The sequence below is a fragment of the Amblyraja radiata genome, chromosome 34, assembly GCF_010909765.2.
Source record: "Amblyraja radiata isolate CabotCenter1 chromosome 34, sAmbRad1.1.pri, whole genome shotgun sequence".
NCBI classification, from domain to species: domain Eukaryota; kingdom Metazoa; phylum Chordata; class Chondrichthyes; order Rajiformes; family Rajidae; genus Amblyraja; species Amblyraja radiata.
The window spans coordinates 18,477,869-18,493,450 of record NC_045989.1 but is presented as its reverse complement, the minus strand read 5'-3'; the positions used below and the strand labels follow the sequence as shown (position 1 = coordinate 18,493,450).

Genomic DNA, 15,582 nt, shown 5'->3' with positions numbered 1-15,582 from the left:
GAGAAGCCACCAGAGGCATTACTGTCCAGACTGAGATGAGCTGATGGTCCAGAAGTGAACTGTGGGCGGCACAGTGGCGCAGCGCCAAAGACCTCGGTTTGATGCTGACTACGGGTGCTGTCTGTGCGGAGTTTTTTTGTTCTCCCTGTGACCCCATGGGATTTCCCCAAGTGCTCTGGTATCCTCCCACGCTCCTAAGGCATACAGGTTTGTAGGTTAATTGGCTTTGGTAAAATTGTAAATTGTCCCTAGTGTGTAGGACAGTGTTTGTTTATGGGGTGATCGCTGGTTGGTGCAGATTTGGTGGACTGAAGTGCCCATTTCCACCCATATATCTCTAAAGTCTAAAGTAAAAGGTGGCAACCTTATTGAAACAGTAGATCTTCGTGAGCTGGTCGGGCTCTTTCCTCTGGCTGGCAATTCTCCAGGTGGGGGATGTAGTATCTGAGGATCTTTGGCATTGCTGCATCCTAAGGCAAATAACAAAGATATAATCAATGACTGACCATCTTTTAATGAAGGCAGTAAACTATATGCAGCATCTGGTACAACAGTACTTAGAAACATGCAGAAAAGCATGTGGTGCAGTGGTAGAGCTGCTGCCTTACAGTGCTTGCAGCGCCGGAGACCAGGGTTCGATCCCGACTATGGGTGATGTCTGTGCTTTCCAAAACAAAACAAGAGTACAACTAAAACAAAATAAGCTTGCCGAGTAAAGTGTCATTAATTTGGTGCGCTTGTGACTTTGATGTTACCGGACCAGCAGATTTCCCGGGTTTCTGAATGTATTCTATTAATGCTGCAACATTAACATTTAATTTACTTTTTCTTAAAATGTTACACAATAGAATACTGAGTTTTATTGTAAACCCAGTAAGTCTAAAGGGAGTGTGTAGGAAGGAACTGCAGATGCTAGTTTAAACCCGAAGATAGACACAAAATGCTGGAGTAATTCAGCTGGTCAGACAGCATCTCTGGAGAAAAGAAATAGATGATGTTTTGGGTCGAGACATTCTGAAACATTAACTATTCTTTTTCTCCAGAGATGCTGTCTGATCCGCTGAGGTACTCCAGCATTTTGTGTCTATTTTAAGTCTAAAGGGAGTGCTGGATAATTTTGAAGAGAATCTGGGAACAGGTGCCCTGGTGAGTGGGAATGGAGCATGGGGACCAGACTGTGTCAGATAGACAGCGATGTGGGATCGGGGCCCCAGTGAATAGCAAAGGAACACTTGATCCAGTGCCTTGGTGAGTGAATAGGGAGTGTGGCAATCATAATCTAGTGATCCACATCCAGAACCATTGGGATTTCCAAAGTCACCTAACAGATTATTGGAGTTTTACTGTATAAACTATCAGTTATTATAGTATGCAATCAGTTGGCTATATATATGAAATTTAACAACTCATTTTTTACAGATATACTTTAAAAAAAAATCAATTATAAATTCATTCAGTGTCTTGTTTGCATTAAACTCCTCATTATAAACTGTGTTTAAAATCTCGAAGGATTCATTCCAAACATTAATAATTCCAGTTTATAGCATCTCTAGATGTACTTTATACACATCATGCCTCAATGCCATTTCTAGAATTTTTGGCTCGATGTAATTGTCTTCATAACTACGAATGCACTCTTTTACACATTTCTCAACATTGACCAATTTGCATAAAACAATGTCATAATAAAGAACTGCAGCTGCTGGTTTATACCAAAGATAGACACAAAATACTGGAGTAACTCAGCGGGTCAGGCAGCATCTCTGGATAGAATGGATGTGTGATGTTTCGGCTCGGCACCCATCTTCAGACTGGAGAAGGCTCCTGACTCGTGCAAGTACAGGATAAAGGGTGTAAAGGACCCTTCAGTTGCCTGATAACAGCAGGGAAGAAACTACCCCTGAATCTGGAGGTATGCGTTTTCAAGTGTCTGCACCGCTTGTGTGATGGGAGAGAGGAGAAGAAGGAATGACCAGGTGGAGATTGGTGCTTGATTCTGCTGGTGGTTGCCAAGGCAGTGTGAAGTGTTGATGAAGTCCATGCAAGGGAGGTTGGTTTTCAAGATGGTCCTGAGCTACTGTACGTCCATGACTCTCTGCAATTTCATGCGGTCTTGAATGGAACTGTTCCCAAACCAAGTTGTGATGCTTTCTCCGGCACATCTGTAGAAGTGGGTTGGGGACATGCCGAACTTGCTAAAATCCTTCTTATGAAGTAGGGGCTTTGGTGTTCTTTCTTGGTCATTGCTTTGATATGGCTGGTCCAGGACAGATTGCTAGTGATGTTTATTCCTAAGAATTTTAAGCGTTCAATCATCTCTCCTTTGGCTCCACCAATGTATGTGTGTATGATACACACAATGGGTGTGTACTGTTTCGCTTCCTCAAGTCGATCACAATCTCGTTTGTCTTGTTGGCATTGAGAGAGAGGTAGTTGTCTTGGCACCATGGAGTATAAGACTTTGCTGTGCTGAGTTCATGAAAGGAATCGGTCCCCCAGTTTGTTGTTCACACAGTACCACAGTGTACAGTTTACTGTATGAAGCACAGTATGATTTATACCAAGAAATCTTGATGTTACATTTGATGTTGGCCATGTGCCTAAACTGGTTGCAAATGCTTAATGTATACATGTAACACATGCCTATTTACTGTATGGCTAGACGGTTTGAATGAACCAGTTTTTTTCTAATGTTCTGGCTGCTCTCTGTTTCTGTCTGTAGTTTTGTGTACTCTGCATTCCTGGAGTATGAAGTAAGGAACAGTCATGACAAACTGGTAATGAGGAGGGATTAGAAAAGAAACACTAAAAATTTTTTTTTTTTTGAAAATATTTTTTATTGGAGATAGGTACATAACCAAATTACATCATTACAGTCTTACATTTTTAAATTGATAATATTGTCAATTATTATTACATTGTCTCCAATACTTTTTGCCTTTTTTTAAAAAAACTAGATAGAACTAAAGAGATAGATGAAGTAAAGAAAGAAAAGAAAGAGAAGAAAAACAAAAAACAAAAACAACAACAAAAAAAAAAAAAAAAAAAAAAAAAGGTAGTTAAAGAAGAATGGAAAAATTTATTAAAATAAAAAAGACTTCATTCGAGATATATTCGTACATTTCAGAGTATAGTATTTCATCCATTCTGTAGCCCGCGTGCTAGTCAGGTTCCTGTGCTGAACCATTCTGACCCTTTAAGTAATCAATAAAAGGAGACCATGTTCCAACGAATAATTCCTGTTTGTCCAACAGGGAAAATCTGATTCTTTCCACGTTTAAGGTCTCCGTCATTTCTATAATCCACATTTTGATTGTGGGGGCCGTAGGGACTTTCCAAAATTTTAGAATTAATTTTTTTCCTGTTATTAAACTATAATCAATAAAGTTTCTTTGTGTTGTTCTAAGTGTTTGATTTAATTCTAATATTCCGAGTATTATTAATTTTGGATCTGGGTCCAATTGTGTGCTGGTTACTTTAGATATTATACTAAAAATATTTACCCAGAATTTTTTAATTTTTATACAGTTTGCAAACATATGAGATAATGTAGCTTCTAAATGTTGACATTTATCACATATAGGTGAGATATGTTGAACAATGAAATAAAGCAAATATGCTTTGTATAATTCTGCATGGAATTTGTCCATGCAATTCTTCCACAGCCATTCTTCTCACTGAAATAGGTTCCAAAATGTACACTTTATCAGCAGATTTTTTCCAATGAAATGGAAAGTAACATGTTTTGAAAAGCAAATATGATTCTGGGTGATCAGCCATGATCATATTGAATGGCGGTGCTGGCTCGAAGGCCAAATGGCCTACTACTGCACCCATTTTCTATGTTTCTATGCTGCAGATGCTGTAAATTCAAAGAAAAAATAGAAGATGCTGAAAATACACATCAGTAAAGGCAGCATCTGTGGAACGAGACGTGAGGTTAAGCCTTGGAGTTGTTGACACGTCTGAGTGAACAGTGCGTGTGCTGGGTCCAGGAGTCTGACAGATCAGTTTAACTTTGATTTCATGTCAAAGATTAGTTTAAATCCACGGCAAATGCTACAATGTGAGAAATAGCAGTAAAACTTCAGGAAATATATCACTGTGGTGCATAATACTTTGTGAGCATGAATTGACAGTTGGAACAAGACAAATTGACTTGAGCTGCATTGGAAACCTTGAACGTGGTATTTTGGTCATCTAGAGAAAGCACAGAAATGCCATTTCAAGCAGATAACATTTGCACTGGTGGGAGTGATGAGAATGTGCCTGTACATAATATTACTGCACTAAAACACAACACAGCCATTTTTCTCATTGAAATAGATTGCAAAATGTACACTTTATCAGCAAACTTTTTTCAATGAAATGGAATGTAACATGTTTTGATAAACAAGTTTGCCATTCGGCCCATCGAATCTACTCCATTCAATCATGGCTGATCTATCTTTTCCTCTCAACACCATTCTCCTGCCTGCTCCCTGTAATCTTAGACATCCTTACTACTCAAGAACATGTCAAAGTCTGCTTCAAAATACTCAAAGGCTTGACCTCGATAGCCACCAGTGGCAATAAATTTGCCACCCTCTGGCTAAATAAATTGCTCCTCATCACCTTTAGAAAGATATGTCCTTTTATTCTGAGGCTGTGCCCTCTGATCCTAGACTCTCCCACTAGTGCAAGGGTTCCCAACCTGGGGTAAATGTACCCAAGGGGGTAAATTTTGCCTACGCATGGGCTAAATCTATTGATTCTGGATTTGTACATATTTTTTCTCATTGACGGACTGTGTCTATCTGTTCATCATTAGTTGTTCATAAATAAGTGAAATAACATTGTTATGTGCTATCAAAGTGGCCAGGGGTAAACGGGACGGAAAAGGTTGGGAACCCCTGCACTAGTGGAAACATCCTCTCCACATCCACCCTATCCAGGCCTTTCAGTATTCCACTATTTTGAGTGGAAAGCCCTTATAAAGAAGTTCTGGCTTTTGCCGTGTTTTGCTGTTGAGTTACTCTGTAATTAGAGTCAGTTCTAAATTTGCTAATTCAGGGTCTGTGAGTTCAAATGGAAAACCCTTTACTACCTGGGTTGCATCATAACTACATAGATGGGAGGTGAAACTAGTGTACATGAGTTAAAGCACATTTTTGGCGACTGTTGCTGTTGTTATTGGGATGATATTACACGCTGCTTTGCCAATTATAGAACAAATATTTTTTACTTAATTATAGTGTTGAGTTGCAAAAGTGCAGACAAACAATTAACAGCTTTGTGGCTGTAATTGTTGGTAATGAGAGATGAAAACAAGCAAGGATTGCAGCTTCCACAGTGGGCCATCTGGCTGTGGCAGGGAAAGGGAGCCTTCTGGGCTCCATTCCCAATCCCAGCTTCATCATCTGATTTCAGACTGCTCCCATTGATCCTGGTATCTCTCAGTTCAAAGATAACGTGGACCTAGATTCCGGCTCTCTGTAAACGCAGGTGGGTTTAGGAAGAACCCCTGCTTTTTTGTTAGTCCACAACACCCTCCATCTGAATAGGCTCAGGTAAGGAAGCAGGAGGATGTTTGTTGCCTCCTCCTCATTCATAGAGTGATTCCTTTTGAATACAAGCTCTTTGGCACCCTGAGTCCATACCGACTATCAACCATTAAGTACATTAAACCGTCATTATCATTAGATCATTCATAAGTGATAGGAGTAGAATTAGGCCATTTGGCCCATCAAATCTACTCCGCCATTCAAGCATGGCTGATTGATCTTTCCCTCCGAACCCCATTCTCCTCCCTTCTCCCCATAACCTCTGACACCCGTACTAATCAAGAATCTATCTAAATCTGCCTTAAATATATCCACTGACTTTGCCTCCACAGCCTTCTGTGGCAAAGAATTCCACAGATTCACCACCCCCTGACTAAATAAATTTCTGCTCATCTCCTTCCTAAAAGAACATCCTTTAATTCTGAGGCTATGACCTCTCGTCCTAGACTCTCCCACTCGTAAAAACATCCACTCCACATCCACTCTGTCCAAGCTTCATTAGTCCTATTGTATTTTCTCTATAGTCCTATCAATTCCTCCCAGATTCTGCCACTTACTGCATATTATAGCCAAATTAGAGTGGTCAACGTAACCTATCAGCCCACAGTGCCTTAAGAAAAGGATTGATTGATTGATGGGATGGAAGAGTGGAGCATGGAACCACAAAAGGAATGGCCCATTTGAAAGAGAGAGATGGTCACAGTGGCGCAGCGATAGAGTTGCTGCCTTACAGCGAATGCAGCGCCAGAGGCTTATGTTCGATCCTGACTACGGGTGCTGTCCGTACAGAGTTTGTACGTTATCCCCGTAACCTGCGTGGGTTTTCTCCGAGATCTTCGGTTTCCTCCCCCACTCCAAAGACGTACAGGTTAGTTAGCTTGGTAAATGTAGAAATGGTCCCACGTGGGTGTAGGATAGTGTTAATGTGCGGGGATCGTTAGTCGGCACGGATCTGGTGAGCCAAAGGGCCTGTTTCCGCGCTGTATCTCTAAACTAAACTAAAGGGAGAGGGGGGAATGTGTGTATAATCCTATTGAAGCAGGCAGAAGTTACAAAGGATGGCCCATTGACTGTGAAGAGTGGCCTGGAAGGTGAGTACCAGTGGAAATCCATCCTCATATTGGGAGAGTGAGTGAGAGCAGAGATTTACCTTTAAGCCCACTAAATCATTTAATCCTCCTTTTTAATGATAGTATGCGGTGGAAGTTTGTTGCCACCTTTCCTGAATTCTCTAACTGCAATGTTGTTCTACTATACTGACGAGTTGTACTCCTTTGAGACCTCATCTCTGACTTGCCAAACGTAGGCTGATCTGCAAGTAATTGATCCCAGCTTACTTTTGCCGGGTCCAGTCTTACGATATTGAAATCTGCCGCCTCCCTATTCAGTTGCTTCATTTCCCAGCCATCCTTAACCGTTTCCATGACGATCTTGAAACGTACACCTTTATGGCACTATCTCCAAGATGCTCCCCATCGATACTTCAGAGCTTTGCCCGACCATATTCCTAAGGTTGTCCAGAATTCGCACTTCCCAGCAAGGAACATCTACATTCCGACTCAAAAAGATTTCCTGCATCTACTTTAAATATTCTACCTTCTCAGCCTTTCAGTCTAAAGCGATTCCAGGTAATGTTGGGGAAGTTGAAATATCCTCGCACTGTAACCCTATTATTCTTTTCCCCACAATCTAGAGTATAGAATATAAAACACTGATTTTGTTGAACATGATGCCAAGTTAAACTTCTTCTTCTTTCGTGTGGCGTGCACAGCCTAAAGTTGTTGGACATCTTGTTCTATTTGATCTTCCGTTTGTGCACGTCGAGTTGATTGCATTAGTCGAAACAGGGCGGACCACGTGAAGGTTGCAATCTTCCACCCCCTAAGTTAAACTGATTTCATCTGATCTCATGATCCATATCCCTCTATTCCTTGCGCTTCCATATGCCTACCTGAATACCTTGTGAATGTCACTATTGCATCTGCATCCACCCCCACCCCTTGTAATGCGTTTCTGGTCCCTGCCACTCTCTGTGTGTGAAAAAAGTTGTCCCGCACATCTCTATTAAACTTTCCCTCTCTCACCTTAAAGCCATGCCCTCTAGTGTTGGACATTTCCACCTTTTCCAGGGGAAAAGGTTCGGACTGTCTACCCTATCTATGCCTCTCATAGTTGTTTTTGCAATCTATACACATCTGCTCCTTTATCTCCGGTGGACTGTTAGAAGGCATGTCGTTCAATCGTAGCAAAGCCAAGATGTTTGTCAGCTTCATTGAATTGTTCTTGGCACAGCCACAAGCCACATGGAAGCAAGACAGAAGTTGTACTTAGAAGACAGATGCCTACTGGTGGTACCAAGGGAGTGCTGCGGGAGGACAGGCGTCTCTCAGACAAGAAGCTAAGCAGGAAGCCGACTTAAGATGGATGTTTAAGACCACATGACACTATTCAAGGCTAAACAGCTGCGTCCTCTCCATTGTCCCAGCCAACATTTATCCTTAACCCAACACCATCAAAACCAGATTAATCTTTCACAACATCAAGGATCTCCAGATGCTGGAAGTCTGAAATGAAAACAAGAAGTGTTGGAATAACCCTTACTCTACTGGGGTTTGTATAACTTGCTGCACATCACGGGGCTACCGTATGTAGCTGTGGTCTAGCAAATATAGCTATTGGATTTATTTTATATGTTATATGGAAGATGTGATAATGGTAGCATAAGTGCCTGATTTCTTAGTTTTCAATAACAACAGTTGACAATAAACAGACTTTGGTATCTCCCTTTATACATCTTAGCTATCTAACTTCATACGCCTTAGGATGTCCAGCAAAAATTTAACATTAAAATGCTGTAGGAAGGAGGTTAAGTTGGAAAGAGTGCAGAGAAGTTATACGAGGATGCAGCCAGGACTTGAGAGCCTAAACTAGAGGAAGCTAGTACTTCATTCCTTGGAGTTCAGAAGGATGAAGGGTGATCTTATAAAGATCACAAGGGGAATAGATTGGGTGAGTGCATGAAGTTGTTTATCCAGTAGGGGAAGCAAGAACAGATTTAATGGAATGTTTGAGTCCCCTTTTCTTTCCTTCACTTCCTTCCTGGCTTCCATATTGGATGGAATTGGCAGGAGTTTAATTTACCAGTAGCCCAGAACCGATGGGATCCGAAGCTTCACCATTAGGCTCACCCTTAATTGATCCTGAGAGATTTTGCTTGTAACTGCCAACTAGAGTTCCAGTAAATTGTAGACATTTGCATTGCCTGGCTAGAGCTGCAACAATCAAGACTACATGTGATGAGCAGACACAGCTGCCTCCAGCAGTTTATGCTGGTTTGATGGAACAAATAAGGACAAACTGTTTCAAGAGGCTGAGTGGTGGTTAACCAGAGATGCAGTTTTAAGGAATTAGTTGGAGGAGAGCAGAATCATTTTTTTAAGCTGCAAATTGTTGGATTTGGAATATACTTCCTGAAAAGGTGGTGGAAGAGGATTCAATAATAGCTTGGCATGTCTACTTCGAGGAAAGGTTTGCAGGTCTTTGGGGAAAGAACGAGGGAATGGTGCAAATTTGATAGTTTGTTTCAAAAACTTGGAGATGTGTCGTGGAATGAATGACTGCTTCACATCCTGCCTCACCCTCTGTTTATCCAAATAGTGACATGCAATAAATGCAGGGATCCATATTGCATATGTAGAGTCTGAAAGCCTTGTCCCACTGTACGAGTTCATTCAAGTGCTCTCCGCAGTTTAAAAAAAATCAAACTCGTGGTCAGCACGTAGAATGAACGTAATGGGTAAGTCGGAGCTCGGGGACGTCTCTTCACGGCTCGTAACGCTAACGGCAGGTACTCGGGAAGACTCGCTAATGACAGGTAAGCTCGGGAAGACTCGTGAAGATTTTTCAACGTGTTGAAAAATGTCCACGAGAGCCCCGAGTACTTACGAGCGGCCATTACCGTAAATCTCCGAGTTCGAATCATGGCAAACTCGGGAGAACTCTTTGAATGAACTCGTACGGTGGGACAGGGCTTTTAGAGTCATCCAGCATAGAATCAGCCCAACTTCAGCCCATCCATACCGACCAAGTGCCCATCTAAGCCAGTTGCATTTGTGAGTATTTGACCCACATCCCTCACTTTTACTACAGGGTATTACACAGATGCTGAACCGGCAGAGCAAAGACTCGTCAGAATCCCAGGAGATACTTTCTATATTGATCATTATATATATATATAGCTGGTCTATGGGATTTTGTAAATTATGTTGTGAAAATTGGCATATCCTCATTTCAGAGAGCATGTATTAACTTCAGTCTATCATTCTCACACATTAAAGTACCAGGACAACATGAGTTCAAACATCTAATTAATCTCTTTAACATTTCCATTCTAAGGAAAATGGACACATCTTTTTGTTACTTAGTTAAAATCCATGATTCCAATCTAGGAAGACCCTTGCACTGATGGCAGTGCCATTCTTCTTAAAGTATGGAATTGAAAACACTTTGGCTGGGGCCAAACCAATGTTTTATGAATATTTTCTTGACTTCTACACAATGCTTCTGTTTGTAAAATCAAGGATCATTCATGCCTTTTCAGCAACCTTAAAAGTTTTTCCATCTTCAGATATAATTGCACATAGACCTCTAAGGCTCTCCATGTCTGCAGGGTCTTCAGGCTTAGCTTACGTTGCTTTCCCTCGTTCTTCCTTCCAGCAACACCATTTCACACTTCACTGTGTTAACTTCCATCTGCCATACCTTTGGTCAGCAAAACAGTCAGTTTATAACATCTGAAGTTGGTAGCTCTCCTCTCCAGCATTTATCAGCAACTTTTGGAATTGTGCCTTGTATACCAAAATGCTATTGGATTTATTTCAGACCTCAACCGTATCCTTGGCGTCCTCAAGAAAAGTTCCATTTTGCGTTCCTATTGGCTCTACTATTTCTTCAATTAGCGTTTTGTCTTCCTCGGATAAGACCTTTGGGTTTAGCTTAGTTTAGTTTAGAGATACAGCGTGGAAAAAGGCCATTCGGCCCACCAAGTCCGTGCCAACCAGTGATCCCTGCACATTAACACGATTCCACACTCTGAACAATCTACATTTATACCCTGCCAAACCTGTACGTCTTTGGAGTGTGAGAGGAAACTGAATATCTCGGAGAAAACCCAGGCATGTCACGGGGAGAACGTCCAAACTCTACAGACAAAACCCGTAGTCAGGATTGAACCGGGGACTCTGGCGCTGTAAGCCAGCAGCTCCACTACTGTGCCACTGTGCTGCCGTATCCTGGTGAGATTGAAGAAAATCCAGAAATGCAAAAAGTGAATGCCAAAATTTTTTTTAAATCACAATCTCTCCAGTTAATTTTCATAGTGGGAAAGTATCACATAAATCTCCATAATTCTGACCATATTTTTTTAAATAGTTATTCGTCCAAATTAAAACATTTCAACCTGTTTCGGGAATGATTAGACTGTGTTTGTTAATTTTGTTAACCAAGGATAGTTCATTTTTTTTCTGTCCAGAATGAAATTCTGCCTGGTTTAAGAAAAACTGGGGGGAAAGAGTCATTTTTGTCTCAGACTCCAGCTGTGGTGTGGACTGTCCCTCTGTATCATCTGGCCTGAAATCGAGAGCAAAATAAGAAATGATTTTGAGCCTAGTTTAACTAGCAGCAAACAATTGGGAACTGAAAAAACTGATGTAACGTTTAATAAATGGTTGCCAGATGGGGTGAGCGCATAGATTCATGCATTAGACGGGAAGCTAGCCCAACAGCCCCTAAAGCAAACACAAGATCTTGCTGCATGGCTGTTTTGTGCCCATTGATGGCAATGTTGTGCAGTTTTCAGCCAACAACACAGTTCTGCTGGGCGGAAATGCTGCAGAGATGTGATGTATCTCAGTGTCCAGGAGATCTTGCACACACTAGTCCAGAGGTCAGTGGAAAGAGGATGGCTTTGGACGTCAAAGGAAAGAGTCAAACCATGAAGACCAGGAAGGTACACAAAATTGCTGGGGAAACTCAGCGGGTGCAGCAGCATCTATGGAGCGAAGGAAATAGGCGACGTTTCGGGCCGAAACCCTTCTTCCGCAAGGGTGACGGAACTGAGCCGACCATTCGAGAGGCTAGTGGCTAGTGTGTTTGTCCATGTAGCCGTCTTTGTTACATCATCTGATGTGTCATTGTGCCCTCCAACTGTTAGAGAAGGGTTTCGGCCCGAAACGTCGCCTATTTCCTTCGCTCCATAGATGCTGCTGCACCCGCTGAGTTTCCCCAGCAATTTTGTGTACCTTCGATATTCCAGCATCTGCAGTCCCCTTTTGAACATGAAGACCAGGATACGGGAAGGGTTTCGGCCCGAAACGTCGCCTATTTCCTTCGCTCCATAGATGCTGCTGCACCCGCTGAGTTTCCCCAGCAATTTTGTGTACCTTCGATATTCCAGCATCTGCAGTCCCCTTTTGAACATGAAGACCAGGATACGGCTTAGACTAAAAGTGAATGACTTGAAGTGTGTGATCAAGGTCAGGGTTATCATGTTAAAATGCCTTGTTCCACCACCTTTATCACCAACTTCAAACCACCCTGCATCACCCACCACCAACAACCTACTAGGTTAATCTACTAGATGCAGGCTCGAAGGGCCAACTGGCCTCCTCCTGCACCTATTTTCTATGTTTCTAATACCATCCTGATATTCATTGACTTGACTCCACATCCACGCACTCTGCATGGTTCCAAACCTCACCTCATATCTCAGTGCACGCACGCACGCTCGCACATACGCACATACGCACGTCATACCACCCAACCACACATCCACACACTGCTGCACTCGCCTCTCCTGCAGGCAATCTTTATCTGTTTCTCGGCAAAAGGGGCTGAGAGGGTGAGATGGTGCAGCCATGATTGAATGATGGAGTAGACTCGATGGGCTGAATGGCCTCATTCTGTCCTATGACTGAGGAACATGACAATTAGCCCCAAAAAAGCAGGAGCAACCTCCCCCCTACTACAATTTCCCTGTTCTTTGAATATTATCTTGAACAAAGGTAGCGTGGGCTTGTGCCATCTGGAAGATGGGCAGAGTGTGTCGCTTGCCACTTCTGCCTGGAATTATCAGCCTGGGCTACGTGCTCATCCTTCACACAGTCAGACTTTCCCTGGACTTCAAACGTTTGAGTGATGACTTCCTGCATTGGGAAACGTTCAATCATCAGCCGTGCTTGCAGATGGTCCGCACACAGGCAATTGTAGAGAGCGGCTGCTGACATGCCGCCAACCCAGCCTGTGGTAATGGGATGAAAGTCTTCCCCTGATGGTAACACTGCGAGCTGAAGAGACTCCAGTGATCCCTTATCTTTAAGATAGACACAAAAAGCTGGAGTAACTCAGCGGGTCAGACAGCCTCTCTGGAGAAAAGGAAAAGGTGATTTTTCGAGTCAAGACCCTTCTTCAGACCCAGTTCCCTCCTACACATCCATTATCTTGGTTTGATTTGTGTCAGTAAGGCATCCTCTAGCCTGGCACCAGGTACTTTTACTCAGACACGCTGACAAAGAGGCGATGGGATGGAATTCATTGCCACAGAGGGCTGTGGAAGCCGACAATTGATATTTTTAAGGCGGAAATTGGTGGATTCTTGATTAGTAAGGGTGTCAGGGGTTATGGGGAGAAGGCAGGAGAATGGGGTTGAGAGGGAAAGATAGATCAGCCATGATTGAATGGTGGAGTAGACTTGATGGGCTGAATGGCCTAATCATGCTCGAACTCGTGAACTTATGAACATGCAACAGGCCGGGCATTGGATGCGTCAATTCATGGCTGTTTAATTAATGTAAGTTATGGTATCGGAAAATGCAGATGATCACTTTCCAATTGAACACGAGTTTCACCCTCTCTCAGCAGTTTCTGTTTAAAAAAAAACATTTCCATGGTGTAGTGTGGATAAATCTCTGAGCATCTTTCAGAGGGATATGGGTCAAACGCGGGCAGGTGGGACCAGCCCCTTCTTGCGTACGGCATGCACAGCCTAAAGTTGTAGACACCAAAACACTACATCGGGTTGATTGCATTAGTCGAAACGGGGTGGACCACGTGAAGGTTGCAATCCCCCACCAGCGTAGATGGGGCATCTTGAGCGGCATGGACAGGTTGGGCTGAAGGGCCTGTTTCCATGCTGTATGACTCTATGAGTCTATGATCATCATCCTTCCTGAACACCGAGCACCACAGATCCAGAACTCTGTGCATTAACTTCAGTGGGATCGCTGGGTTGGGTGTTGACAGAAGGTGAAGCATTCAACCCACGGACGTAGGGAATTGGGTGTTCATCTGGGCAGAGAGAGATGTTCACCTCCGAAATGAGGCGGGATGGTTAATCACAGCTGCAGCATCCACAAGAGGGGGACAATCACGCATAAGATTCTGTTTCTGATTAATATTATAATTTAAACCAGATGTTGGCAGATTTACTGGCTAGTGTTCTACAGCTGTGCATTAAATCAGGCACTAATTACAGTGAGACTTTGTAATGGTAGATGGCAGAAAATCGAATAGTGGATGATTCTGTAGGACACACCTGCCAGATAAAATGCCGGGACAAGTTGGTATTAATTATGCTCATGTATTTATTGTTTCTCCTTTCCCACCATCCCTGTCATGCCTTCCCCCAAATTCTCATCCCAACCCTTTGCTGGTTGTTCACCCTCTCGCTCTGTGCCCCTCTGTCTCCCTCTCTATCTTCCTCTCTACCTCCCTCGCTCTCTCCCTCTCCTTGTCCTCCCCTTGTCTCCCATCTCTCTCCCCTCTATCTCTCTCTATCTCCACTCTATCTCTCTCCCCTCTATTTTTCTCCCCTCTATCTCTATTTCTTCCCTCTATCCCTCTCCCCTCTATCCCTCTCCCCTCTGTCCCTCTCCCCTCTACCCTCTATCCCTCTCCCCTCTATCTCCCTCCCCTCTATCTCTCCCCTCTATCTCTCTCCCCTCTATACCTCTCTCCTATATCTTTCTCCTCCTGTACCCCTCTTCTCCTCCTCCCCCTTCTTTCTCATCTCATCTCCCACAAAATGCCCGCCCTTCCAATTTGTTCTGCTTGTTCCCTCTCCACCTGCCTCTACACTCTCTCATCCCATCTCAAACTCTTGCCCTCTCTCGTGCTTTGCCTCTCCACAATTCATTCTCCGTTGCTCTTGGACTCTCTCACTCCTCATCTCTTTCCTTCCCCTGTGTCTTCGCTCATTCCCCTATCTCCACGCATCGCTCTATACTCTTCTTTCTCCCTCTTTGCCTCTTCTTCACCCTATCTCTTCCCTTCTCCCCACTTCTGATGTTTTCCCCATTTTATTTGTCATCTTTTCTGTCCTCCCCTTTCATTCCTCTTCTGCTGCTCTCCTCCACTCTGCCCGCACTCCCCTTCCCTTTGTTTCGACAGCCTGGGGATGAGCCATGATGATGACCATTCCACCTGTGCTGAACATTTCCACATCATGTCTGGCGAGTGGATCAAGGGGAAGAACCCAAGCGATCTTTCTTGGTCTGCCTGTAGCCATGGCGACCTGGAGAGTTTCCTGAGGTAGGACCTGTTCTTCATTTACATGGTAATATTTCCGTCAGATAATATCGCCTGGATTATATCATTCTTGCATGGACTTGATTTGTACAGGTGTCAGAGGTTATGTGGAGGAGGCAGGAGAATGGGGTTAGGAGGGAGAAAGAGATCAGCCATGATCGAATGGCGGAGTAGACTTGAATGGCCAAATTCTACTCCTATTCCTTATGACTTGGCTATCAACTGCTTAGGCAAGCTCGGGAGCCCCAGAGCCTTTAAAGGGTAAGGCAGTGAAAATACAGTGGTGCCCAGCCAGGCAAGTAGAGTGCACTCCATCAGCCATAGACAGACACAAAATGCTGGAGTAATTCAGCGTCACGCAACATCTCTGAAGAAAATGGATAGCTTATAGGTGGAGGGATGGGGGAGGAAGAGGGACAGGAGGGGCTGCCTACAATCAGTCTGAAGAAGGGTCCCG

General features: G+C 43.4%; 1 protein-coding gene across 1 annotated transcript in view; it reads left to right on the top strand.

Moving 5' to 3' along the window:
* Positions 1-15,582, top strand: part of adamts17 (ADAM metallopeptidase with thrombospondin type 1 motif 17) — a 179,630-nt gene that overhangs the window by 66,619 nt on the left and 97,429 nt on the right. The window contains exon 9 of the mRNA XM_033050346.1: positions 14,988-15,128. Coding sequence (XP_032906237.1) covers positions 14,988-15,128 — 141 coding nt within the window. The remainder of the gene's footprint in view (positions 1-14,987; positions 15,129-15,582) is intronic.